Here is a 27,883-nt window from a genome sequence, read left to right on the forward strand (position 1 = left end):
TTATGGTTTGTTTTCTGTCCGGTTGGCACTAACCACTTTTACAATACATTGAAGACAGTGTGTGTCTTACATTGTTTATAAGGCCTTGTAAAGACTCCGTTACACAGAGCTTATTCAGGATGCAGGCCAATACAGATATGAATTAAATTCAATATATTATCACACATATCATACTACGACTAATTCCCAGAGGAAATGCATGCATTTATAATTCAGTCTGACCAGAAGCAGGGATAAAGAAAACTCTGTTGAAAGACGTTTGGTTCAGGTCAGCTTAAAGAGACGCATTATTATTACAGAAGGCTACAGGCGTTCAGTCGTTCACTCAAGAAGACAGAACACAGACAGAATGTAAGTACAGCTCCACATTACATACAGTAGGCTATAGTGACTATAGCCGCTAGTCAATCTAAGGTTTGACCCAAAAGAAATTGCAATAGTAATACTCCAAGGTTTTTAATTATCCTTGGGCTCATCTAAATAACATACAAAATAGTTGTTTTGAAAAATTGTGAATCATATCATGGTAAATTCAGGGGTTGATAGGGTACATTAAAAACCTATATAAGGCAAACATTTCACATATTAATATGCTTTAAGTAACAGGTGACTTGGTTATTCATCATTCTGAATCCATTCCAAGCATTAGTTTTGCACTAAAAACACTCCTTCGCCTAAAAACAACCAACTATAGCCGGCCATAGCCATCGTCACAAAATGTGATGAGGTTATTTGGGCATTTGTGTTTGTTGGCCAAATTTAGCCCAAGGAGTGTTTTTCGTGCAAAACTAACGCTTGGAATGGATTCAGAGTCAATAAAAAAAACCCTAGTTTGACACGTCACACATGCTATACCGAAAGCATAATTACAATTAACTTTCAGCCGCTGAATTTACCATAATCCACCATTTTTAATATGTTATTTGGATGACCCTAATTAAGGATCCTAAAAAACCTTGAACGATTTTAGCGTATTGACTGGCTGCTCACTTTGTGGCCCCCCATCTGGGACCCAAATATATAAATTTGGTTGTTGTTGCACTAAATCAGTAACCTGACGCTGCCAGATGAGGGCGGTATTGGGGAAACATATTCCCCAAAACAAATTTGTGTAGCAAGCTTTTTGGATCTGGCAGCGTCAGGTTACTGATCAGTATCGACTGAATACAGATATGATACGTAACCATGATTATTATTAATAATATCATATAATATTGTACATTACAGTATAGTATATCAATTGTGGAGTGGATGCACAAGGTCCCTTGATCTCCTCTTCTCGTCTTTTTCTCAGAATAAATGTGGGGATAATTATTTCCAAACTCAGAGAGCAATTAAATTGTAAAAACTTGCCATCTGAACCATAGACTGTAATAAGATCTGAACCCAGAACCCATTAAGCCAATGTGTCTGGCTGCCTTTACGACTGTCATGATGTATATTGAATAAAATGTGTGAATATGCCTGTTCATATTATTGTACGACACAACTTTGCAATATTCTTTTTTACAGTTCACACACTATCACACTTAAATGACCACAATGGAGAGCCTTTTTCAGTTTTTTATCATTTTGACATGCAGATATCAATAAAAATGATAATCACTAAACATTATTTATTTGTAACATACATTGTTGCAGTAATTTGAGTGCAGATCCCTCATCCCAGTAAAGGTCTTTGGCATGTGTTTGAGCCACAGTACAGTAGTATGATAATTGTCTAGAACTCTAGATAGATTATACATTATTTTTTTCCACTTTCCATCCTTCCTGGTTTGATGATGATGTCACACGCCGCACACCGAGATGCATTGACGCATATGATATAAAGTTAGGAGTAGACCAGAGCTAGGAGGATAGTTACCATACCGTTATATACATGTGACGGGTAACAAGGTCGGTGCTAAAGCAGGAGGAACATGGTTTTGGATATCTAAAACATATATTACAGATAGGAGGGTGGTTTGATTAAATGTTAAAACGGCTTGCCATAGGGCAGTGCCTTACCTTGTCCTTAGGGCACTAATGCAGGGACCTTAGGGCAGGAGGGCACAGTGAGGCTTGACAGACAGCAGAGAAGCCTCTCTCCTCCTACTCCCCGTGACGTCACCGTCGGGGCTGGCCGACGCCGTGCCGTTTACAGTATGGGGAAATAAAGACATGGGAGGGATGGGGAGTGGAGCCGGCCGCACTGATGGTGAGTTCTGCGTCTCTAAACCAATAAAAACGTCCACATTCTGCCTTGTCACATTTCGACGCCGGAGAAGGAGGAAGCGAGGCGGCTTTATACGTTTCCTCGCAACTCCGTTGAAAGACGACAAAACAAACGGTTTTGTTTGTTTGTTGTTGTCGAGTCGCCGTTTGGTTTCAGCTCAGCTTAAGAGACGCGTTATTATTACCGAAGGCTTACAAAGGCGTTCAGTCAGTCGTTCCGCTCAAGAAGACAGGACACAGAATGTAAGTACAGTTCCCACGTTATACAGCTCACTTTGTGCGCCGGGACCGGGCTCCGTGCATCTGCGTCGCCAGGGCTGTCGCTTTATATCTACAAAAAAATAAACGATCTACAAGATCAGCTATTTTTTGGCCCATGTACTCGCCTGCTGTGCTGTGCTGTGCTGTGCTGTGCTGTGCCGTGCTGGGCCTAACCAGTGCATATAGCATAAAGAGGCTACCCGGTTAATTACTTATTACGAGTTCTGTAATGTGTTGGTTCTGTCTGTGGTGCTGGTGCAGAACTGACAAGAATAATACAACAGATAACTAGTATAGCCTGGCAATGATCGACAGACCGTACAGTACAAGCTGTTACTGTACGTCCTCAATCTTTTGTCATTATTATATAGTCTTTATTGGTGTACAAACATCAAACATTATGTACGGTCTATAAAACAAATAAACGTAGAAATGTAAACTTATAAAAACAACAAAACAGACTACCATTAACAACAAAGTTTACTATTGTGCTGTATATATTATGTTCATACAAAACACACACTTTCATGTTTGCTACCCTTAAGTGAAATAATAGTTTCCAGAGTCATATAATTTTTTTGTTTTTGGGAATATGCTTTTCCTTCAAACAAGAACAAAACAAAACAAATACTTGGTAACATTCTCCTAACAGCTGGATCAACACATTTGCAGCGTAGCCTGTATTTGTGCATGTCACCCTATGTTTACAATAATGTATTTCTTTGTGCTTGTTAAACATTATCATAACAGACAGCTGCAGCCCTGGGAAGCTTCAACAGAGGATTGTACTAATGCCATTATAGTTAGTTTGTCCGGTTGGTCTGTGTGCTATTTCTGGTACTGCAGTAGTAGGCTACAGGAGCATAGTAAAGTATAGTACAGTTGTACGGTAACTGTGGCCAGCTGACAGACGCACACGTGTGGCGTGTGTAATCTGGAGCCAGATTATCGCACCGTTTTTGGATTGCTGTCTTGCTTTCATCTTCCTACTCGGTGCTTTGCTGTCTGCACTTTTGAGTCGACCCAAGGTTTTTTTTGACCCTGGCCAAATGAGTTAACCCTGAGAATTCCAATACTAGAAGGCTTTCTTACCTTTATTTGTAGTTGTTACGTCCCCCCACCAAAGAGGTCCAGGTGTTATTTGTAGTTGTTACGTCCCCCCACCAAAGAGGTCCAGGTGTTATTTGTAGTCGTTTACGTCCCCACCAAAGAGGTCCAGGTGTTATTTGTAGTTGTTACGTCCCCACCAAAGAGGTCCAGGTGTTATTTGTAGTCGTTTACGTCCCCACCAAAGAGGTCCAGATGTTATTTTGTGCAAAAGCGCATTATTGGCTATTTCCCCTACCATAAGCCCTCAATGAATTGCATTGAATTGAATGGGCCTATGGGGGTGTTGTGCTAATTCGCTTATTTCCATCACTCAAAAATCTATATCTATCCTCTCTTCATAATGTAAATAGTATCCCAAGCGGCACACTTTACTACTTATTTTGATGGAAATAAGCGAATTAGCACAAAAAAAACCCTCCATTGAGGGCTTATATAAAATAACACCTGGACCTCTTTGTTGGGGACGCAAAAACAACTACAAATAAAGGTAAGAAAGCCTTCTAGTATTGGAATTCTCCTTTAACCCTGTCTTTCTTGTGCTACTGCTAGTGATCCGTGTACAGTATTTGTAAAATATTGTTGCTCCCTTTTCCTCCAGGGTTGGTACATCGTACAGTGTACCGCTAAGCTCTTTCTCTGAGATCAGAATAATCCAGACACAAACGGGTAATGATTAATCAAAACAATGGGATATTTCACGTATGCAGCCAATTTTCCTAATTTGCATATTAACCCATTCTGAACGGGAACCCATTCTGGTGTTATAGCATCATGTCGTGCTTTAGCTATTGAAAAAATAGCAGATCTACAAGCTCATAGCGCGCCACCGAGTGGCGCGCTACGAGCTTGTAGGTCTGCTATTTTTGAAAAATCAAAAAAGAACGACTGACATTTATATAATCTGATCTCGGGTCAGAATGGGTTCATCAGACCAGTGTGTGTCCACTGTGGAAACCTCGTATGAATCTGATCTCAGGTCAGAATGGGTTAATGGCTGAGTTATAAGGAAGCACTAGAACCGTTGCAAATTGCAACAGTTTCCAGTACCGCAACGTGCAATGAAATCCTGGGTTGGTCAACTAACTTGTCGCGTATAGCGTGCGTGTGTCGCGCGCACAAGATGCTTACTCTGGTATGCAGAAATGGTGCCAGTTGCATTTTACAAATTGCTTCTGCGGTGTGTGTGCAATGCATGCTGCAGCTCACACCATGCATGCATGTTAAGACTACAGCCGTTGTACTATACTGTGACGTTGTTGAGTGAACGACTCCTCTTAACCCATTCTGAGCGGGAACCCCTTTTGGTGTTAGCATCATGTTATGCTTTAGCTATTGAAAAATAGCAGATCTACAAGCTCGTAGCGCGCCACCGAGTGGCGCGCTACGAGCTTGTAGGTCTGCTATTTCTTTTTAAATCGAAGAACGGCTGACATTTTTTAGAATCTGATCACAGGGTCAGAATGGGTTAATCAGACCAGTGTGTGTCCAGTGGAAACCTCGTATGAATCTGATCTCGGGTCTGAATGGGTTAAGTGGTTAACATATTATACTGTAACTTACACAGTATGTAGGATTGGTTCACTCGACAATGAATTCATTCATTGTCTCATTCCTAGGCCAACGCTCTCTATGCACACAGAATAACTCTTCCTGCTTCCTTCACCGTGTTGCCGATGATGCGAATTAGGCCTGACTGACGTCGAAAGGAAAAAAAAAAGTCTTCTGAAAGAATATAATATTCAAAGATTTGTGCCGCATTTTCACGATTTTTCAAAAAGCTCTCTCTCTCTCTAACATCTGCAACCAGTGTACTGACAACCATCTTCTCTCCATGCAGAGAAGATGAACAGTGTGTGTGTCTCTCTCTCTCTCTCTCTCTCTCTCTCTTTCTCTGTCTCTCTGTCTCTCTCTCTCTCTCTGTCTCTCTCTAACATCTGCAACCAGTGTACTGACAACCATCTTCTCTCCATGCAGAGAAGATGAACAGTGTGTGTCTCTCTCTCTCTCTCTCTCTCTCTCTCTCTCTCTCTCTCTCTCTCTGTCTCTCTCTCTGTCTCTCTCTCTGTCTCTCTCTCTCTGTCTCTCTCTAACATCTGAAGCCAGTGTACTGACAACCACCTTGCTCTCCGTGCAGAAAAGATGATGAACAACCATCTTCTCTCCATGCAGAGAAGATGAACAGTGTGCCTCTCTGTCTCTCTGTCTCTCTCTCTCTGTCTCTCTCTAACATCTGAAGCCAGTGTACTGACAACCACCTTGCTCTCCGTGCAGAAAAGATGATGAACAACGTGCCCCTGTCCCGATCGGAGGTGTTCGGGGAGCTGAGGAAGGAGCTCCATGACGACAAGGCCTTCCACGAATCAGAATCTCACATCTTCATCATCATGGGGGCGTCGGTAAGACAACACGGACACATTTATTATTTACAATTTAGGCATTTAGCAGACACTCTTAATCCAGTTTAAGAACAACACAAGGTAATACATCAAATCCATAGAAATAAATAGTACGATCATAAGTACACTAAGAACCTAGCATCCGTCTAACAGTAGAATATCTGCAATGAAACTATAAGTAAACACTAAAGAATGTTATGTCAACCTAATATGCTATCTAAATTACATATTTACATACGCCTGCAAGGTTGTCAAGTTTAGGGCAAGATGGAGTCTGAAGAGGTGAGTTTTCAGACTATGGTGGAAGATTGGGAGTGAGTTTGCCGTTCTAATTGCAATGGGGAGTTCATTCCATAGTCTGGGATCCAGTGCCTGGGACGTGAGGAGCATTGTCCTGGATTATCACCATCCATGTTTTATCACCATTATTCATTCAGTTTAGTGACAAAAGTATTTTAATTGTGCTGTCACTTTCATCTTCATTTTCTTTTAAATAAAAATACATTGGTTATCGCTTATTCACCTACTGTAAAATCTGTGCATCTCAGAATGAATACCAAAACGTTTTAACACTAACTTACATCAACCGAAGAGAACTTTCACTTATACACATAGTGTAGTCTTGTTAGTGGAAGCTGAAATCGTGATTACGATACCGATTGTTTGTAAATTTACGGGAAGTGTGTGTGAAAGCGGAGCCCTAGTCAGTAGGTCAACTTGTGAAAGAAATGCACTCCCAAAAAAAAAGGTGATCTGCTGTTGCTGCATGAGCTGATGAAACGTCTCTCTAACAGTCTAACTGATAGGCCAGTGGGTCGTTTGGAGAGGCTCTAGACCATGCTCAAACATGATTTTATTAACTCTGATCTGATGTGTCACTTGGCAACTATTACAAAGGAGGTTGCCAACTAATTAATTAGGATAAAATCAACTGAGCAGTGCCCCTCCCTCCCCCATTCTTCAATTGACTATAGAGTGGAGTATTGAGTATAGTCAAAAGGCTAGTGTTTCTGCATCTATTTCCATTCTAAAGAGGCTCTGTTGAAATGTCAAACGATAGAATGCAATAAATAGTTACACATGAAGTGGTCGGAAAAGAAAATGTGGCAACATTGATTTCACAGAGATTGTGTAAATAATTATAACACGATACACACCCACACCATCAGCTGTGCTTGAATCCTTGAACATGATGATATTAAGGTTCCTCTTTGCTCGGCCACAGGTGGTGATGAGCACAGTGATGAGCACAGCATTCATTTAAGCAATATTACACGAGAGGGTGTTGTTTAACGTGATTATTGCCACGACAGGGATGCGGTAAGGAACGAGACGAAGTCGAGTTCCGCAAGCATCACTGAAGTGATACACCCTCGAGTGTAATATTGCAATTCTACAACAGTTACCCTTAAAACTAAGAAAATTGCTGAAAAAATATTTATTTTTAATGACAGATGTAGTCACTACGACCACAAATGTCCCCCTGGACATGACGCTAGTATGTCGCAGGGACTTACACCCCCAACCCAACCCTTTAATATACCTATCCCCTTATTTCACACTCATGCCATTGTGCCCAGTGGTCACCCTCCCCTGTGCCAATTGTCACCCATGCCTTTAGGCTGGCCTACACTTAAATTAGATAATTAAATATCGAGAGCTTTATTTTTCAATGTGCATATATTTCTTCCTTTGCTTTCTGGCATATTGTTTTTGGGAACAGCTTCGTTAGCTGCTAATGCAGTCAGTGTGGTCCAGGCCCTCCCAGAGACCCGAGGGTCTCTGGGAGGGTCCCTTTAGGCATTTTAGGGGGTCCCTCCAGGACCCTTATGGCTCCATTTGTACACTCTGAGTTATGGGGGTCCTCGGCAATGATGGAGTTTGAGAATGCGTCCCCAACTTTAACCCATTTTGGGGACGGGAACCCCTTTTGGTGTTTCAAACATGATGTTATAATTTAGCTATTGAAAAATAGCAGATCTACAAGCTCATAGCGCGCCACCGAGTGGCGCGCTACGAGCTTGTAGGTCTGCTATTTTTGAAAAATCGTGAAAATATTTATGGAGGATTTTAGAAGATTTTCTTTTTAAATTTTGAGGTCCGGCCTAAATGGATCTGCTGTGATGATGCCCTTCTACCTCCTCTTTCTCAGCTTACTGTTTCCTCATGCTGTAGACAAACGGGTTACTTAAACCCACACTACAGTGTACAGTAGATTAGGTAACAGCTAACCAGTCCTGTGAGTCATTCCAGTTTTTGTTTCCTTGAGAATAATTCTTCCTCGTTCGCCTCCTGGAAGTATATGTTTTGTTTTAACTTCCTCCTCTTTGCTACCAGAGCCAGCCCCAGTATGCTGTAAAGGTCTGTGTGGAACATGCGGTCCACTAACATTTTCTAACTTAACACAAGGGCAAGTTCTTTTAATCTGCTAAATTGACTTGAATTAATTCGTTTCTGTCGAGTTCTTTTGATCTTGTTGTTAAGTAGTGACTGACTGGGTAATTCTGCAGTGTCACTGACTGTCAGCATGTTCCAGTCAGTGCACGTTACAGCACGGAGGGGAAGGGCTCCGCAACCACTGTTGCCAGGTTTTGCTAGAGGCAACCACGTCTATGGAAACGAGCCCCCAAAAGAAGCGGATATATAGGCCACCTGAGCACTTTAACCCATTCTGACCTGAGATCAGATTCATACGAGGTTTCCACTGGAACACACACTGGTCTGATGAACCCATTCTGACCTGAGATCAGATTCTAAAAATGTCAGTCGTTCTTCGAATTTTTCAAAAATAGCAGACCTACAAGCTCGTATCGCGCCACTCGGTGGCGCGATATGAGCTTGTAGATCTGCTATTTTTCAATAGGTAAAGCATAACATGATGCTAACACCAAAATGGGTGCCCGGTCAGAATGGGTTAAACATTATTCATTGGGTATTTTCAAAAGACAATCTTTTAGAAGAATGCCGGTGCACAGCTATTTACAACCGACTTTACAGAAAAACAAGCCTGAAGTCGCTTATAATGATGCGCACGCATGGCAACACTGCTCTGCACAGACCAGCACTGTCCTTCCTCCTAGATGCATGAGTTCCGCTGTTCACCAGTGTTGCCAAGACACTTTGGGCTTGTTTTTCTTTAATGTATCCTGTAAATATTGGTATTTGCAGGTTTTTAGGGGGCTTGTTTCTAAACGTATAATATTAAATGTTGTTTAAATTGGTGGTTATCAAACGTTTTCATGTCAAGGACCCCCAAATTATTATGTCGTCCCCGGACCTCCATCTGAAAATACCTTGTGACAGGGACCCCCATACAAGATGCAACCCCATACAAATACCTTGTGACAGGGACCCCCATACAAGATACAACCCCATACAAATACCTTGTGACAGGGACCCCATACAAGACAGGACCCCATACAAGACAGGGACCCCATACAAGACAGGGACCCCATACAAGACAGGGACCCCATACAAGATGCATTGTGAGCTTGTAGGATCTGCTATTTTCAAATGGACGATGGACAGTATATATACTATATAGGCTTGTTTCTCTCTCAAACTCTAGCAACACTGGTGGTTGATCCCAGCACACATATTGTCTGTGTTATCAGACTGAAGGGCCTGCCTGTGTTCTCTTGCTGCACTTAGGGGCTGCAACCATCACATGGAAATCACATTTATGCTTTGCCTTTAAGGCTTTGCAAACAGAAACTGCACAGAGCAGATATGACATAAATTACTTAAATATCATAGCCTGGTTTCCAGCCTGATGCACCACACTGTCCATGCTCTTCTCACTGTTGGAAAAACAATGTGCCAGTTCGAGACTCGAGAGTAAAACCTATGGTAAAATGTAAACACTAATTTGATTCAGCAGTACAAAAAGACTGACTGCTGTGTGGGGTGACTTTAGTGAATGATACGTACGCGTTGCAGGGCAACAATAGTAGCTGCTATGAGCTTGTAGATCTGCTATTTTTCAATAGCTAAAGCATAACATAACGGTAACACCAAAAGGGGTTCCCGCCCCCAAATGGGATAAAGTAGTGGTTCTACGAGTATGGACCAAAACATGGAAATAATGATGGAAATTTGACATTTCTGTTCATTTCACCCAGCTGTTTTTATGCAGACTAATGATAACCAGTACCATTCAAACGGTTATGCAAAGTAATTGCAATTATAAACTGTAATTACACAAGCTGTGCTCTGGGTACTACTAGCAAATAGTCCTTTCACTTCCACAACTGAGCACACAGTCAGTGATCATCATCCCTCCTTTTATCACGTTCTCATCGCTGGTGTCTGTGAATGTGTAAATATTGCACACAAACCAACCATGACAGAGTGAGACAGTAACCATTGCTGTAATAATTTAGTGTACCCATTGCCTCCCAGACAAGTTGGCATTGATCCAGCTAAAAGATTACATTTCACGATAACTTGAGAAGCCAAACTGGTGCTTTGTTACAACAGGCCATGGTGGACGTTATGTGGTAACTCGGCCACGTTGGTCTGAATCGTTGCCTCATGCCTTTGTTTTAATATTAACCCATTTTGGACTGATGTCGATTAAAAATGCTTCTAAAATCTAAATCCAAAATAAATTCTGAAAACCCCATGTTTCTATGTCAGTGGTGCTCAACCCTTTTTCATGTCAAGGACCCCCAGAATTATCTCTATTGGGCCACGGACCCCCATCTCAAAATATGTAGTTCCAGGGACCCCCCAGAAGCAAATATTTTAGTTAAAAATGTTCACTCGGAAATATATATTCAAAGATTTGCACCACATTTTTACGACTTTTCAAAAATAGCAGACCTACAAGCTCGTATGAGCTTGTAGATCTGAAATTTTTCCATAGCTAAAGCATAACATAATGCTAACACCAAAAGGGGTTCCCACCCCAAAATGTGGGCTGGTAAAGGTAACCTTTAACCCCTTGGTAGCCACAGAAACCTGATGTGATTGGCAAGACGGTGCACTTTTCATTTCATTTTATTTCTCATACAAAGTTGCCATTGCCTGGCCTGGCCTTGTATCGCAAATGGTCAAATAAATATTTGATTAAGGAATATAATTTGCCTTTTTGGTGGTTAACCGATCGATAAGGTTATCAAAGCTTATCAATTAATGACTCGATCGATACGGTAATTCCCATCGCTACTAGTCGGATGCTGCTTTTTTTCCTGCCCGACGATGACATTCTGTTATTAATCTACGTCTGTAGAGGTCTTTATTTCTGTCTTTCTCTCTGTCTGTCTGTCTGTCTTTCTTTCTGTCATTATTTCTTTCATTCTTTGGTCAGCCTCATTTAGTCTTTGTACTGCTGTTGGCACAGGAGGCCATTCCTGATCTTATCTCTCTCCCTCCCCTGGGGTTACATCATGTTGGTCCTCTGTACTACTTACTGTAACCAGTCTGTATGCCTTTTTTATCTAATATCAAGAACAGTAAACTATGTGTTTCCTGCTGCTATCTGTATGTGGTTACAACTTACTAGTAGTGGTTTCAGAGGCAGCACTGCTCCGATTACTGTGGTTGTGCAATGAGCCTATAAGCAGGCTTCTGGCCTGCTGCCATTTACAACATAAAAGGGGGATGAAAGTGACATTTTGTAGTTTCCAGTTCATGTTACAAGTAAGACGCGGGAAGCGAACGCAGCTCGTACATTTTGGGGTTTTTTAAAGATTTTTTTGGAAGTTGTTTTTTTAAAGTTGTTTTTTTAGTGTGTGCATGTATGTGTGCGTGCGTGTGTGTGTGTGTGTGTGTGTCACGCTGAACACACACATGTTCTGCTAGGTCTCATAGTTAGTGCTCACTGCATTCGCAAAAATCTACAGCAGGTGCTCCTCCCCTGTGGCTCACCTGCTATAGATCACATACAATTAAGGCTCAGTTCTTTGCACAGCTGACTTGGGTAAGAATCAGACCGATTTTAATAGGTGTTTTTTCTTTTACCCATTGTAGTAGCTGAACACAAGAGCTCATTTTCAGCACCCTGCACATACAAACACACAGACAGACACACACAGTAAAACCTGGGAGCTGATCAGTACAGCACAGTAAAACCTGGGAGCTGATCAGTACAGCACAGTAAAACCTGGGAGCTGATCAGTACAGCACAGTAAAACCTGGGAGCTGATCAGTACAACACAGTAAAACCTGGGAGCTGATCAGTACAACACAGTAAAACCTGGGAGCTGATCAGTACAACACAGTAAAACCTGGGAGCTGATCAGTACAACACAGTAAAACCTGGGAGCTGATCAGTACAACACAGTAAAACCTGGGAGCTGATCAGTACAACACAGTAAAACCTGGGAGCTGATCAGTACAACACAGTAAAACCTGGGAGCTGATCAGTACAACACAGTAAAACCTGGGAGCTGATCAGTACAACACAGTAAAACCTGGGAGCTGATCAGTACAACACAGTAAAACCTGGGGGCTGATCAGTACAACACAGTAAAACCTGGGAGCTGATCAGTACAACCACGGTCTTATACGGTTTTCCACTAAGCAGCAGCTCCACTGGAGCAGTTGGGGGTTCAGTGCCTTGCTCAAGGGGCACATCCGCTGTGTTGAGGGGTGTTGACCATCCTGTCGGTCCAGAGAATCTTCCGGCAACAAGGCCGCGGTTTAAGTGGTTAACACTGGTGTACAAATCACTACTCTGACTGACAGACTGTAAGCGACACAGCAACATGTTTGTAATAATAACCATGTGTCTGGTAAATATTAACTCTGAACATGTGTTTATACCTGCAGGGGGATTTAGCTAAGAAGAAAATCTACCCAACCCTGTGGTGAGTAAGACCTCTGGTCCTGACTAATACACTATGCTTATAGGACTGCCATATTGGACCGGTCCTTTGTGAGGTTCTAGTATAATTGACCCCCTGCTGTGCTGTGTGTTCCAGGTGGTTGTTCAGAGACGGCCTCCTCCCCGAGCAGACGTTCTTTGTGGGCTTCGCCCGCTCTGAGCTCACAGTGGACGCCATCCGCGATGCCTGCATGCCCTACCTCAAGGTAAAAACTACCTCAAGGTCAAAACACTGCCTGCATACGCTACCTCAAGGTAAAAACTACCTCAAGGTCAAAACACTGCCTGCATGCCCTACCTCAAGGTAAAAAGCTTTACACATTCCAGTGTGCGCCGCCGTAGCGCGCCACCGAGTGGCGTGCTACGAGCTTGTAGGTCTGCTATCTTTTTGAAAAATCGTGAAAATAATTATTTCAGAAAACTTGCGGATTTAGAAGATTTATTTTTTTTTAATTTTGAGTTTAGGCCAAAATGGGTTTAAATACATTTGACCATCATGGAAACATCCCCAGGACAACCTTTTGTGTTATCCCTTTTAGCCTTAACATTTCTGACACAATTCTAGACGTTTAACATTTCTGACTAATAAATAAAGTAATCAATCAATCAATCGATCAATCCAACGCAGGTCTCGGGGTCGGACGCGGAGCGCCTGTCGGCCTTCTTCAGCAGGAACACGTACGTCAGCGGGAAGTACGTGGAGCCGGCCTCCTTCACCACGCTGCACACACACCTGCTGTCTCTGCCCGGCGGCGCGGAGGCCAACCGGCTCTTCTACCTGGCCCTGCCGCCCACCGTCTACCACGACGTCACCCAGAACATCAAGTACCACTGCATGAGCGTCAAGTCAGTATTCACACAGAACATCACGTAGCACTGCATGAGCGTCAAGTCAGTATTCACACAGAACGTCACGTAGCACTGCATGAGCGTCAAGTCAGTATTCACAGAACATCACGTACCACTGCATGAGCGTCAAGTCAGTATTCACAGAACATCACGTACCACTGCATGAGCGTCAAGTCAGTATTCACAGAACATCACGTACCACTGCATGAGCGTCAAGTCAGTATTCACAGAACATCACGTACCACTGCATGAGCGTCAAGTCAGTATTCACAGAACGTCACGTACCACTGCATGAGCGTCAAGTCAGTATTCATACAGAACATCAAGTACCACTGCATGAGCGTCAAGTCAGTATTCACAGAACATCACGTACCACTGCATGAGCGTCAAGTCAGTATTCACACAGAACATCACGTACCACTGCATGAGCGTCAAGTCAGTATTCATACAGAACATCAAGTACCACTGCATGAGCGTCAAGTCAGTATTCACAGAACATCACGTAGCACTGCATGAGCATCAAGTCAGTATTCACAGAACATCACGTACCACTGCATGAGCGTCAAGTCAGTATTCACAGAACATCAAGTACCACTGCATGAGCGTCAAGTCAGTATTCATACAGAACATCACGTACCACTGCATGAGCGTCAAGTCAGTATTCACAGAACATCACGTACCACTGCATGAGCGTCAAGTCAGTATTCATACAGAACATCAAGTACCACTGCATGAGCGTCAAGTCAGTATTCATACAGAACATCAAGTACCACTGCATGAGCGTCAAGTCAGTATTCACAGAACATCACGTAGCACTGCATGAGCATCAAGTCAGTATTCACAGAACATCACGTACCACTGCATGAGCGTCAAGTCAGTATTCACAGAACATCAAGTACCACTGCATGAGCGTCAAGTCAGTATTCACAGAACATCACGTAGCACTGCATGAGCGTCAAGTCAGTATTCATACAGAACATCAAGTACCACTGCATGAGCGTCAAGTCAGTATTCACAGAACATCACGTAGCACTGCATGAGCGTCAAGTCAGTATTCATACAGAACATCACGTACCACTGCATGAGCGTCAAGTCAGTATTCACAGAACGTCAACATGTATTAGGCCACGGACCCCCCATTTGAAAACATATGCCAGTGACCCCATTAAGGGAGGATTTTTACGGCTCTAGCAGTGATTCCGAAACATATTAATTTCTTGGACCTCCAGTTTCACACGCATTATGCTACGGACCCCTGATTTAATGGCATTTCTATCTCTGGGTGGGACTCCAATTTATATTGTAAAACCACTGTTAACTTAACTCTGAGAGTGTACAAATGGACCACTCTCTGAGTTACAGACGCATAAGGGATTAACTGTAACTATCGCTAATTGAGCTAGGTACCCCCTGGAACTCCCTTAAGTACCCCCAGGGGTCCCCGGACCCCACTTTGGGAACCCATGGGTTAAAGGATAACCAACATGGAACAGTTCAAACCCATTCTGAACTGAGTGGTCCTGTACTGTACTGTACTGTACTGTACTGTACTGTACTGTACTGTACTGTACTGTACTGTACTGTACTGTACTGTACTGTACTGCTGTTTTCATAGGGAGGCTGCATATCCAGGCCACAGGATGATTGATTAAAATATGTATTTTCAGTTTACAGAATTACAGTACATTTCAAGCACAGACTCGATACAAAGACTGTTAACTGTGAGTGGACGACCCAATTAAGCATTACACTTGTTTACAAGAGGGTCCACCATGTTCAATTCATCAAAACATTTAGAGACGTACAAATAGACACTTCTATATAGTCAAAGAACAGAACAGGATTTCATCATAAAGGAGGGAAAAAGGGAAAATTAACTTATACAGTGAGGGGAAAAAGGGGGGGGGGGGTGTACGAAACAGTGACACTTTGTGGTGACAATATTTCCGTGCTTAGACATACATACAGACACAGACATACATACACACACACATTGCTGCGTGTAGGAGTTTAACAAAATATCTCTTTGTCCTCAATGTCTGCAAACAAACCAGACAAAAATCTCCTTAACAGCCGGAAATGAAAAGGCAATTTAACCCGATTATATGGTTTTCTAAAATGCAGCTGTGTCTTCTAGTGGCGTAGTCTTTTCAAGATGGATTATCTCGTCCACAATCTTCCAATGTGTAACTCGACTCTAATAGTTGAGACACGGAATTCAACCATACTCCACGACGTGTGTTGGAAAGATTTCACAGTTTAAAATATCTTGAACACACGTCTTTGGATTTCAATTTTTGCTAGGCACTAGGGCTGTGAATCTTTGGCTGTCCCACCATTCCATTCGATTTCGATTAGTGACTAGCACTGACTACAGTAACTTGAAACATGATGTTTACTGTGATTAGGGTAAGCTTACATTTCATATCACGAACACCATGTAGTGAAAACTGTAACTGTATGCAAAAAAAATCTATTTTATTTGGATATTATGAATCGATTTTGAATCGTTCATAATTCAAATCTGTTTTATTTATTTTTACACCTCTACTAGGCATCTAGATAGATTTTAGGCTTTGACTAATTGGGGTTTCTATAGGATTTATTTGTGTGACTGCAAACAGAATGTGTGTACTTGTATTACGATACTTGTGGGGCCAGATATTAATATTAAAAGTATAATGAGAAATAGATATTGTGAGGACACTGGTCCTCACAGGAGAATTGGGCTTATATTTATGAAAAGATTCAGGTTACGGTTGGGTATTTAAGAGGTTGGGATTGGAGTTGTGCCTGATTTGAATGCTTCCCTCACTGTCTGTCTGTCTGTCTGTCTGTGTTACAGAGGCTGGAACAGGGTGATCGTAGAGAAGCCGTTTGGTCGTGACCTGCAGAGCTCTGAGGAGCTGACCAGACACCTGTCCTCTCTGTTCACCGAGGACCAGATCTTCCGCATCGACCACTATCTGGGCAAGGAGATGGTCCAGAACCTCATGGTGCTCAGGTACTGACCAGAACCTCATGGTGCTCAGGTACTGACCAGAACCTCATGGTGCTCAGGTACTGACCAGAACCTCATGGTGCTCAGGTACTGTCCAGAACCTCATGGTGCTCAGGTACTGACCACTCTGAGAACACAACACTACAGTATCTAAGACCCCTTCAGATAAACGGCATGGTAGTAGAATTCATCAATTGATTAATTGGTGGTGTAGAATATAGACCCAAACTCTTCTCCCTTCTGGCTCCAAAACTATGGAATGCACTTCCCATCACAGTGAGAACTGCAGCCTCACTCCCAATCTAAACTATGGAATGCACTTCCCATCACAGTCAGAACTGCAGCCTCACTCCCAATCTAAACTATGGAATGCACTTCCCATCACAGTCAGAACTGCAGCCTCACTCCCAATCTAAACTATGGAATGCACTTCCCATCACAGTCAGAACTGCAGCCTCACTCCCAATATTCCGCCGTAGTCTGAAAACCCACCTCTTCAGACTCCACCATGGCCCGTAGCACTTGTTTTTTGTTATTGCTTAATGTAAGTCGCTCTGGATTAAGAGCGTCTGCTAAATGCCTAAATTGTAAATTGTATTTAACACATATTTTAACCGAAGAAAATAACTTAAATAACTACCTTTTTAAATATCTAAAAGTATGCTGGTCTTCCATTGGGCAGAGGGGTCACGGTGTGAGGTTTTGTCTCCAGGTTTGGAAACCGTATCTTCGGCCCCATCTGGAACAGGGACAGCATCGCCTGCGTCGTCCTCACCTTCAAAGAGCCGTTCGGCACTCAGGGACGGGGAGGCTACTTCGACGACTTCGGCATCATCCGGTAAGACGAGGATAATATGTCATTTATATCGGATGTTTGACGCGGCAACGTTCACATGCTGTTACACATGACTCTAATTCAAAGTGATGTGGAACACATTCTCCATTGCAGTTAGAACTACAGTTGTTGGCCCAGGCGGTGGCGTAACCGTCTGGGCACCTGACTGGTAATCCAGTCGCAGTGTGGCCACGGGTTCGACTCCCGAGCCTGACACGGCCTTTTCTGCATGTCTTCCCCCCCATCTCTCTCCCGTTTCCTGTCGGCCTACTGTCTGTCCCTTCAAAAAACCAATAAAATGCGTAAGCCACAAAAAGAAATCTTTAAAAAAGAAAATAACTACAGTTGTTCCAATGCCGATGCCACGTCATTTATCACATATGTAATTTAGCAGTCAACAATTATTTTGTATTTGGAATGCTTCAGTTTATATTGATGTTGCACGACTGTTTTATACACTGTGCTATTTTTTTCATTCATTCATTCATTCAACCTATATTTTCCTCAGAAATACATTGAGGGCAGGGCCCTTATTGTCAATGATGAGATTACAAACAATAATACAACAATAATTATATGAAATAAGAACAGGTTAAAACGGGTTGTGTACTGTGAAAATAAGCAAATAATAAGCAAAAAACTATGACAGACAGACGGACAGATCTAGACTGATGCTACAGTCCTGATGCTACATGTGATGCTAGTTTACTGAGGCACTACACTGTCTCTGAATTTGATGTACGTGATGATTACAGATGTGCCGTTTGAGACCTTCCTGTCCTGCCATTGGCAATTCAGTAGATTGTCAGAAACAGAACATTGTCAATGAGAAAGGGTGGCATTTGCCTGGTGTTGCATGTTAATTCTATTCAGATCCCTGAATAGATAAGAGTTCCTCTGCTGGACACTGTATTTTGCGTGTCTTAAGTACCAGGTCTTATTCCCTAACTTGAATAAACTAAAGACCTGGAGGTGTGATCAATGCCATTTGGCTATTCTGAGTGGCCAAAGAGCATTGACCACGCCTCCAGGTCTTTAGTTTACTCAAGTTAGGGAATAAGACCTGGCACTTAAGACACGCAAAATACAGCCCCTATTTTCAGTAGCAAAGCAGTAGAAAGAGCTGCTCATCAGAGCAAATCTCATCAGTGAATAAAACCTGCAGGAAAAACATTCATTTTCAAAAACCTTCAGGAATGTGTGAAGATTTGGAATGGCACATCTGTACCTTGTTTATTGTAAGTCACTCTAGATAAGAGCGCCTGCTAAATGCCAACATTGTAAATGGCATTCAGAGATTAAAAAAAAAAAAACTTTTAAAGTGTGTAAGTAATTGTCTTATCTCTCTCTCTCTCAGTGATGTCATGCAGAACCACTTGCTGCAGATGCTGTGTCTGGTTGCCATGGAGAAGCCAGCTTCCACCAGCTCTGATGACGTCAGAGATGAGAAGGTACCGTGAACCAATCCTCGTTAAGCAAAACTCTACACATGTATAATTAATTACTTGCAACTTCTTTACTTCTTAAAGTATATATATATATTTTTTTTTATCCCACGATTTTGTAACTCATTTTTCACCCCTGTGCCAATCATCTACTGTGATCCTGGGCTCTACACACCCTCCGCCAACCTGGGGAGAGCAACGGACTTAACTCATGCTTCCTTCATGCTTGAGTGTCCAAGTTGCTCCTTTACACCTGACAGGGGGGAGTTTCCCTGGTTGGACGTAGCGCGTGGAAGGAACACGTTATTCCAACCAGTTCCTTTCCCCTCCATCAGGCGCCCCGGCTGGCCAGGGGGAGGCAGTTTAGAGACCAGGATTACTGCATGTTTTTGTGAGGGTACCTACCCTAGGGGACACGGGGAGAACATGCAAACTCCACACAGAAAGGCCCTTTCGCCAAACCCGCCTTCGGGTAGTATATATTTAAAGACGGTTACGCCGCGGACAAAGCCAACTCGGATCGTGACAAATCATGACAATGAACACGATATTTTGGGCCGATCAAATCACTAGAAAGAAGAAAATAAAGGCAGGAGATTATTTGATCGGCCCAAAACATTGTGTTCATTGTCATGATTTGTCACGATCCGAGTTGGCTTTGTCCGCGGCGTAACCGTTACCGTATTTAAATAAAAAAAACTCCCATAGGCTTTAAGAAATGCCTATGGGGAAAACTGCATTGGGATTAATTTCCTGGGCCACTCGTCGTTCTGAAAGGGGGAGGGACTGCGACGCTCTATAGGGGGTATGTATTGGCTGGGTGTGTGTGTGTGTGTGTATATCTGTGTACTCCACCGGGCAATGAGGGACCACTGACCACTGCTGTAGCGTAGACAGCAGCAGAGAACTTTAGGACTCAGGGACCACTGACCACTGCTGTAGCGTACACAGCAGCAGAGAGCTTTAGGACTCAGAGCAGCAGTCGTACCCAGACCGCAGCAGAGAGCTTTAGGACTCAGAGCAGCAGTCGTACCCAGACCGCAGCAGAGAGCTTTAGGACTCAGAGCAGCAGTCGTACCAGCAGTGGTGAGCGCACCTCATGGCGCACTCTACTCTACACACAAGCAGGCCATACATGACCTACTTGTGTATGTGTGCAATGCGCAATTTGGCAGCTCGACAGAGTGCAACGACGTCAACTCTGTGGGGGCTGTGGGGCTACAGCCCCCATGAAGAATTAAATAGCCCCTTTTAGCCCCCATTACAGATTTTCTGGGAATTATTGACCCTCTGTGACTCTGTCACAGTCGCAAACTATTTACACATGCTCTGAAATTCCGAAAATGTGAACCTCTCCGCCGAGGTGTTAAAAGTACTCAAATGCTAATCGGGTTTATTTTGTTTTCACCTAGCCAGGTATTATATATGCCTACAGTACAGTGCCCATAGGCGGCGGGTGTGTAAGGCCAAGGTGTGTAAGGCCAAAAATTATGCTGGGTATTTTTTTAAATATATATATATGTGCGCAGCATTATATAGAAGGCTATTGTGTGTGTGTGTGTGTGTGTGTGTGTGTGTGTGTGTGTGTGTTGTTGCTGCTCCCTGGTGATCGGGTAGGTAGGCTAGGGGGGGGGGGGGGGGGGCTGCGGGATCATCAGAACTCGACGGCTCTGACAGAGTGCATTTCTAGTTTTGACTGTAGCAACATACAGAGGTGTTATGAAATTCAGTAAGAGTAATGACAAGTTATATTACTGCTTATTTATGACTACAACTTGGGGACCCCAGAAGTGTTTTACAGTAAAAAAAATCCCTTAAGTAGCCGTGTAATATTTGGGATAATGACCAGTAATGCAGTCATTATTGCCCCCCCCAGCCCTGCAAAACAATATTACCTTCTGTATGGGAACATTGTTATTGTTATAATTTAGCTATTGAAAAATAGCAGATCTACAAGCGAGCTGTAGGTCTGCTATTTTTGCAAAATCGTAAAAATGTGGCGCAAATCTTTGAATATATATTCTTTCAAAGTGAATGTTTTTAACTCGGGTCAAAATGGTTTAAAGATAAGAGAAGTACAGTATAGTACGGCAAAAAGGCTTATTGTGGTGTGTCCCGCTTGCACCCTCTACAGGTGAAGGTGCTGAAGTGCATCTCCCCGGTGTCCATGTCTGACGTGTATGTCCCACTTGCACCCTCTACAGGTGAAGGTGCTGAAGTGTATCTCCCCGGTGTCCATGTCTGACGTGGTGCTGGGTCAGTACGTGGGAGACCCAGAGGGGGAGGGGGACGCCAAGCTGGGCTACCTGGACGACACCACCGTCCCCAAGGGCTCCACGCAGGCCACCTTCGCCACCATCGTGCTGCACGTCAACAACGAGCGCTGGGACGGTAAGCACATTTCATATAAAATATATATATATATTTTTTTTCTTTCGCTCTTGGTAGCGCACAGCTATTCATAATTTCATGAATTCAAAATAAAAGAACTGAACTGAATTCACAATTTCACGCATTTCCATGATCTAAAAGGAGCAGGAAGAAGGAAGAATTTTGCCTGCCTGGAAGAATAATTAAGCAATAAGCCACGAGAGGTCTCAGCTTACCGGGTATTTTGCAATGGCTGGGGGCGTAGGCAGACACGAAGCTGGGGCCTCGAGTGGCTTATTGCTTTTCTAAAACGGTTACAAACATATCGCAATATTAACCTAATAAAACTATTGAATTCACAAAAGTAGCTACGCTTTGCACCACCAGAGCGTGCCACAACACTTCCTTGTTTTGCTCGTCAAGTAAGGCTATGTGACGGGAGAATAGCGCTTGATGTCCTTACAGGGCTGCCTGGAGCCACACATTCACAGTCATATGAGCCGGGCGGTGCTTAAGACGCCCGCACGGCATGGGTTTGTAAGGCAATCAAGCGCTCCCCTTCCCCAGTACAGCTACAGATCAGCTGCAAATAAGTATTGGGACTACCCGTTCTTTAGTAACAATTTGCAAAAAGGCACTGTGGCACAGATTTATACAAAATAATGCTAAAAGGATAACCCAGATAAGCTATAGTTTCCGTTTATTAGTTCCGTCTATTCAATGTGTGTTGTTTTGTATGGTTCTCCAGAGATTCCATTAAGGTTTGAGGAAGAGTCTCTCGCCTCTAAAAATGTTAAGACCTAATTCCACAATGGGAGCTTGACGGTGGTGTGCAGAATTTATTATTTTGCTACCGTTTAAGTCTTGAAACCGGCGCCCAGCCCATCAGGGTATGGGATGTGCGTTTCTCAGCGTTTTGACGCCTTTTTCCTTATCTTCCACCTAGTGTAGACAGACGCCTAACGATTCTATATAGCACCGTTTGTCAACGGTGAGCTACAGTAGCCAAATAACCACTTTCCGTGCAATGTAGCACCATTTGTGACTAAATTTGACTGGAGTTTTTTCATGTCATATGAAAGCAGGGAATCATAGCTTCAAATTGACTAATGTCTTGCAGAAAACAGAGAGTTGAGAAAACAGGCTTGAAAGGTTCACTTCTGTGGTCTCTAACATTACACCTAGCTACATGTTTGGGCATTTATTTCATATTTACATATGATACGATTTCAGCTCTGACACTTATTTCAGACATGCTTTAGTATGTGACGAGTCTGCCTGGGCTATTAACTCATTAACAAAAAAGAAAAAAAGTTTTTCTCCTCTGGTGAAAAGCTGTAATTTGCGCGATGGCAGTCTCTCAGTCAAATCTGGTCACATTTGTGTTTACTGTGACGGTGCTTTGCCACTCTGTGCCTGCAGGCGTTCCCTTCATCCTGCGCTGCGGGAAGGCCCTGAACGAGAGGAAGGCGGAGGTGCGGCTGCAGTTCACGGACGTCCCGGGGGACATCTTCGGGAAGCAGTGTCGCCGGAACGAGCTGGTGGTGCGCGTCCAGCCCAACGAGGCCATCTACGCCAAGATGATGAGCAAGAAGCCCGGCGTGCACTTCAGCCCCGAGGAGACGGAGCTGGACCTCACCTACAAGAGCAGATACAGGGCAAGTGTTTCAGCCAGCCGCGACTCCTAATGTCTGTTCTCTAGGACTGTAAACGTCTCCTAATGTCTGTTCTCTAGGACTGTAAACGTCTCCTAATGTCTGTTCTCTAGGACGGTAAACGTTATAGAGCAGATACAGGGCAAGTGTTTCAGCCATTAGTTGCTTAATGTCTGTTCTCTAGGACTGTAAACGTCTCCTAATGTCTGTCCTCTAGGACGGTAAACGTTATAGTCACACCGTCGCAGTCCCACCCCCTTTCATGACGACGCCAGGCCCAGGAAATGATTCCCAATGCATTTTTCATTCCATAGACATTTCAAAAAGTATTTATTTAAAGACGGTTACGCCGCGGACAAAGCCAACTCGAGTCGTGCCAACTCATGACGACAAACACAACATTTTGGACCAAACTAATAATTACAAAGAAGAAAAACGACAACAAAAAAGTGTTGTAACCTGCCGTTTTTTTCTTCTTTCTAATTATTTGTTGAATGAACGGAGAATCATTTCCTGGGCCCTGGTAGGGGGCGGGACTGCGACGCTCTATTGTCACTCCGCACTGTGACTATGGTGTCGGTGCATGACGATGATAGTCCCATGTTTGCCTTCCTATTCTCTACAGCCCTGGATCTTTTTAAAACGTCTTGCTCTTAATAAAAAGTAAAATCAGCTGAATGAAATGAACTAAAACCTTCTGCTCTCTCCTCAGGATGTGAACCTGCCAGACGCCTATGAGCGCCTCATCCTGGACGTGTTCTGTGGAAGCCAGATGCACTTTGTGCGCAGGTCTGTCCACTTGGAAAACCTACACCTTCTTATTATTAACCTACATTCTGTTGAAATGGCAGCACGCCACGTTGAGTGGTTTGTATACCACTAGGTGGTGCCATAAGGCATGTTTTCTGTTCCCTGATGCCGGCATCAGAGGAACAGAGAGATCAGATCAAAAAAATCATTAACATTCTGAATCACATCTTGATGATGTCATCAAGATGTGATTTTTTTCAGACCTCCAGTTTTAGGAAACACAGAATGGGGGGACTTTTTATTATTTCCATACAGCAGCTCTTGATTTAGGATTTAAACAATTATAGCTGTAAATTGGTTAATAACAAATGTATCTTGATGCAAAACATAACCAAAAAAATCTGACCCGTCTGAAGTGTACTGTACTGTACTGTACTGTACTGTACTGTACTGTACTGTACTGTACTGTACTGTACTGTACTGTACTGTACTGTACTGTACTGTACTGTACTGTACTGTCTAGTGTTGTATTGTGAGTTGAGTGAATGGTTACATGTTGTATTGTGAGTTGAGTGAATGGTTACATGTTGTATTGTGAGTTGAGTGAATGGTTACATGTTGCATTGTGAGTTGAGTGAATGGTTACATGTTGTATTGTGAGTTGAGTGAATGGTTACATGTTGTATTGTGAGTTGAGTGAATGGTTACATGTTGCATTGTGAGTTGAGTGAATGGTTACATGTTGCATTGTGAGTTGAGTGAATGGTTACATGTTGTATTGTGAGTTGAGTGAATGGTTACATGTTGTATTGTGAGTTGAGTGAATGGTTACATGTTGTATTGTGAGTTGAGTGAATGGTTACATGTTGTATTGTGAGTTGAGTGAATGGTTACATGTTGTATTGTGAGTTGAGTGAATGGTTACATGCCTAGTGTTGATGGAAGCACCAAACCCTTTCCCTTTCCAGAAGCAAATGTCCTATTTCTAAATATACCGTTGCTGTGTTTCTGTTCCCTGTCCAGTGATGAACTGAGGGAAGCCTGGAGGATCTTCACACCTCTCCTTCACAAGATAGAGAAAGACAAAATTAAACCCATTCCCTACAAATATGGAGGGTAAGAGTTCACTTATTTTTTATGGTTTATAAAAAAAATCTAACACGATAAGGAACATATGTCTGTCTCTGACTGTCTGGTGGAAACCTCATATATCCAAAACTGTTACTTTTCAGGATTCACATTTAAAAAACTGCAAAAGTAGCAGATTTACAAGCTGAAAACACATCTCCTCGAGACGGTTTTCAAGCTTGTAGAATCTGTAGATCTTCTACTTTTGATAATTTGGTATGACGCTGTTTTATGATCACGTAGGGTCCTCATGGGCAACTTTGACGATGGAGAGGGCCACTATATTTCCACACTCACTCCAGAGGGCCACAGTGCATATTACTGTCGTGGCAAAAAATAGCTGATCTACAAGCTCAAAACGCGCCGCACCACAGCACGTTTTGAGCTTGTAGATCAGCTATTTTTTGCTATTATTTGAATCCTGATGACATAAGAAAATATCATTTTTAATACTACTACATTTTAAAGCTACTAATTTAGACTGAAGTAAGTAAGGCTGGTCATCTTTGCAAATCAATAATAATATTAATAATAATACAAGTATTCTGATATTAACCCGAGGGCCACATTAAGTGTAGGTAAGGGCCGCATGTGACGTAGGGCGTTCATTTACAGGGAGATAAAAAAACACAAAAATGATGTGGAGATAGAGGTTTCTGCTTACCTTTCTTTGTAGTTGTTACGTCCCCACCAAAGGTCCAGGTGTTTTTTTTGTGCAAAAACTCCTTATTGGCTATTTTCCCTACCATAAGCCCTCAATGAATTGCATTGCATTGAATGGGGCTATGGGGTGTTATGCTATTTCCATCGAAAGAAGTAGTAAAGTGTGCCGCTTGGGATATTATTGACATTATGAAGAGAGGATATATACAAAAAAAATTGCATTTTGAGTGATGGAAATAAGCGAATTAGCACAACACCCCATAGCCCCATTCAATTCCCATGCAATTCATTTAGGGCTTATGGTAGGGAAAATAGCCAATAAGGAGCTTTTGCACAAAATAACACCTGGACCTCTTTGGTGGGGACGTAACAACTACAAAGAAAGGTAAGAAAGCCTTTTAGTATGGAATTCTCCTTTAAATATTGGGACTTAAATGTAATTGTCTTCCCTTTGGTCAGCCGGGGACCGGCCGAAGCGGACGAGCTCTCCAAGAGAGTGGGTTTCGTGTACGAAGGCACTTACAAATGGATCAACCCCCACAAACTGTGAGCTGTGAGGAAGACGAGGCGACGATGATGAAGAGTGGAGGGGGTGGAGGGGAGGGGAGGGGGGGGGGGCGGGGTGCAGCAGGGTAAGTGAGTCATGTCACTATTCCCACTATCTATGTGGACCGCCATCATCACAGAGGTTAAACCGTAAAGTCGAAGAGAGAAGACTTTTAAAAAAAAGCAACGTGGAAAAAGCTTTAGAAAAGCAACATGGAAAAAAGCTTTAGAATATCAAGGGATTATAAGGGGCCATGTCCACAGAAAATGTGCTACACACATGGATTAAAGTTCTCAGTCACCAGGACTGATTTCAAGTCATTCTTAATCCGTTTTACAAGAGTGTCAGAATGGGTCAATTTATTTTCTGCAAACTGTAGAAAAGCAGCAAATGATTCTACATAGTGTGTGCTAGTTGTTTTTGAAACACTAGTGCTTGTGTCACAACCGTTTTCCACAAATCACAGATTGGGGAATCGGGCCTAGCAAAGCATTTTCAGTCAGATTATATTTTATTTGGCTTTACTCCCTGCAAACACTTGCACTGAAGCTAGACGGGTCTGCTCACAGATTGTTCTGCGTAGACTCAGGGTTCCCACAGTCATTAAAAAATCCTTTTCCAAATTATTTTCAGATCAGTTAAAAAAAAAAGAACGAAAAATAAACTCACCAGACCTGGAAAAGGTTTTGGAATTAATGAAATGTAATAATCGTAATAATTAGTTTTTGTATATAATATAGCGTAATTGTTTTTTGTCTTAACATTACGTGAAATATTATGTAACCTGGTCGAATGTAGTGCCGCGCTGCACGAGCTGCTGGAGTGCGGCCTAAATGTATACAGGACGCCACATGATGAATAATAGATCTACAAGCTAACGACACGTTCCACCGTCATACGTTGTTAGCTTGTCGTTGGCTTGTAGACCTGTTATTTTTTTTCTCACGTGACACCTTCCTTCGCACCTTGGCACTGGTGGTGTAATAGCCTTAGTCGTGTTACTGCGCTGTATGATTGTTCTAGGCCTGGAAATGAGATCAAATTATTTGGAAAAGCATTTGAAAATGCATTGTTAGAAATGTGCAAGGACTGTTTAAAGAGGACGAGACGCGGTCCGACGGTGGTCCATGGAAGGAAAGAAACATGCGCAATGGGCTATATGCAGCCAACACTTCCGCGTTCAGCTTCCTTGGTCTCAAACTGTGCATGTTTCTTTCCTTCCTTCCTTCCATGGAGCAACATGGCGTCGCCCGTACGGTCTTCGCGTCTCGTCCTCTTTAGACAGTCCTTGGAAATGTGTGGGAAGTGGGAACCCTGCATGCGTGGCTCCACCCAAAACCACCTCCCTAAAAAAACCACACTGAAACGCGACGCTGGCTCTGTGTGAGGAGTGCTACGGAGCTAGCAGCACGTCTTTACCATAGCTAGTTTATGGCAGTCAGGAGGCGCTGCAGGCAGCTAAAAACAAAAGCCCTTTTCTGTGGACACGACCCCTGATTGTTGTAGTTCTCAGGAACTGTTTGTTGTCCCTCCACAGTTCCCTGGAGCCAGTTCATCAGAGCTTATATATATTAGACCAGGTCTTTTATTAGTAGGAATTTGAAACACAATATACAGTACGACAATATAGTAATATAATAATATAGTAATGTAATAATTATAATTAACAACCGTAAACATTGCTTTGTCGTAGCCATAGCATTTTTAGTATCATCATTAACATTCTAACATTTAACTACGTAAGACCCATTTAGACTGTGGGTTTTTAGCAAATGGCCAATCTACAACCTTCACAATGGGTCGTGAGCTTGTAGATCGGTTATTTTTGTG

General features: G+C 42.8%; 1 protein-coding gene across 3 annotated transcripts; it reads left to right on the top strand.

Annotated features, from left to right (window-relative positions):
- The first annotated feature begins 2,168 nt into the window (after positions 1 to 2,168).
- Positions 2,169 to 26,113, top strand: LOC308314927 (glucose-6-phosphate 1-dehydrogenase). Of its 3 annotated transcripts, none has more exons than XM_080762737.1 (13): positions 2,169 to 2,197; positions 5,857 to 5,981; positions 12,756 to 12,793; positions 12,908 to 13,016; positions 13,439 to 13,656; positions 16,505 to 16,663; positions 17,373 to 17,498; positions 18,853 to 18,946; positions 21,145 to 21,331; positions 22,733 to 22,968; positions 23,678 to 23,754; positions 24,739 to 24,831; positions 25,966 to 26,113. In XM_080762737.1, exons 1-13 carry the CDS (start codon positions 2,170 to 2,172, stop codon positions 26,054 to 26,056), a joined length of 1,581 nt encoding a protein of 526 aa, XP_080618863.1. In that variant the 5' UTR covers position 2,169; the 3' UTR covers positions 26,057 to 26,113. The 3 variants fall into 3 exon arrangements, with proteins under 3 accessions (XP_080618863.1, XP_080618864.1, XP_080618865.1); XM_080762738.1 differs by lacking the exon at positions 2,169 to 2,197 and adding an exon at positions 2,239 to 2,457; XM_080762739.1 differs by lacking the exons at positions 2,169 to 2,197; positions 5,857 to 5,981; positions 12,756 to 12,793; positions 12,908 to 13,016 and adding an exon at positions 13,098 to 13,114.
- The last annotated feature ends 1,770 nt before the right edge of the window (positions 26,114 to 27,883 follow it).

This window comes from Protomyctophum bolini (genome assembly GCF_963924005.1).
Source record: "Protomyctophum bolini genome assembly, chromosome: 5".
Taxonomy (NCBI): domain Eukaryota; kingdom Metazoa; phylum Chordata; class Actinopteri; order Myctophiformes; family Myctophidae; genus Protomyctophum; species Protomyctophum bolini.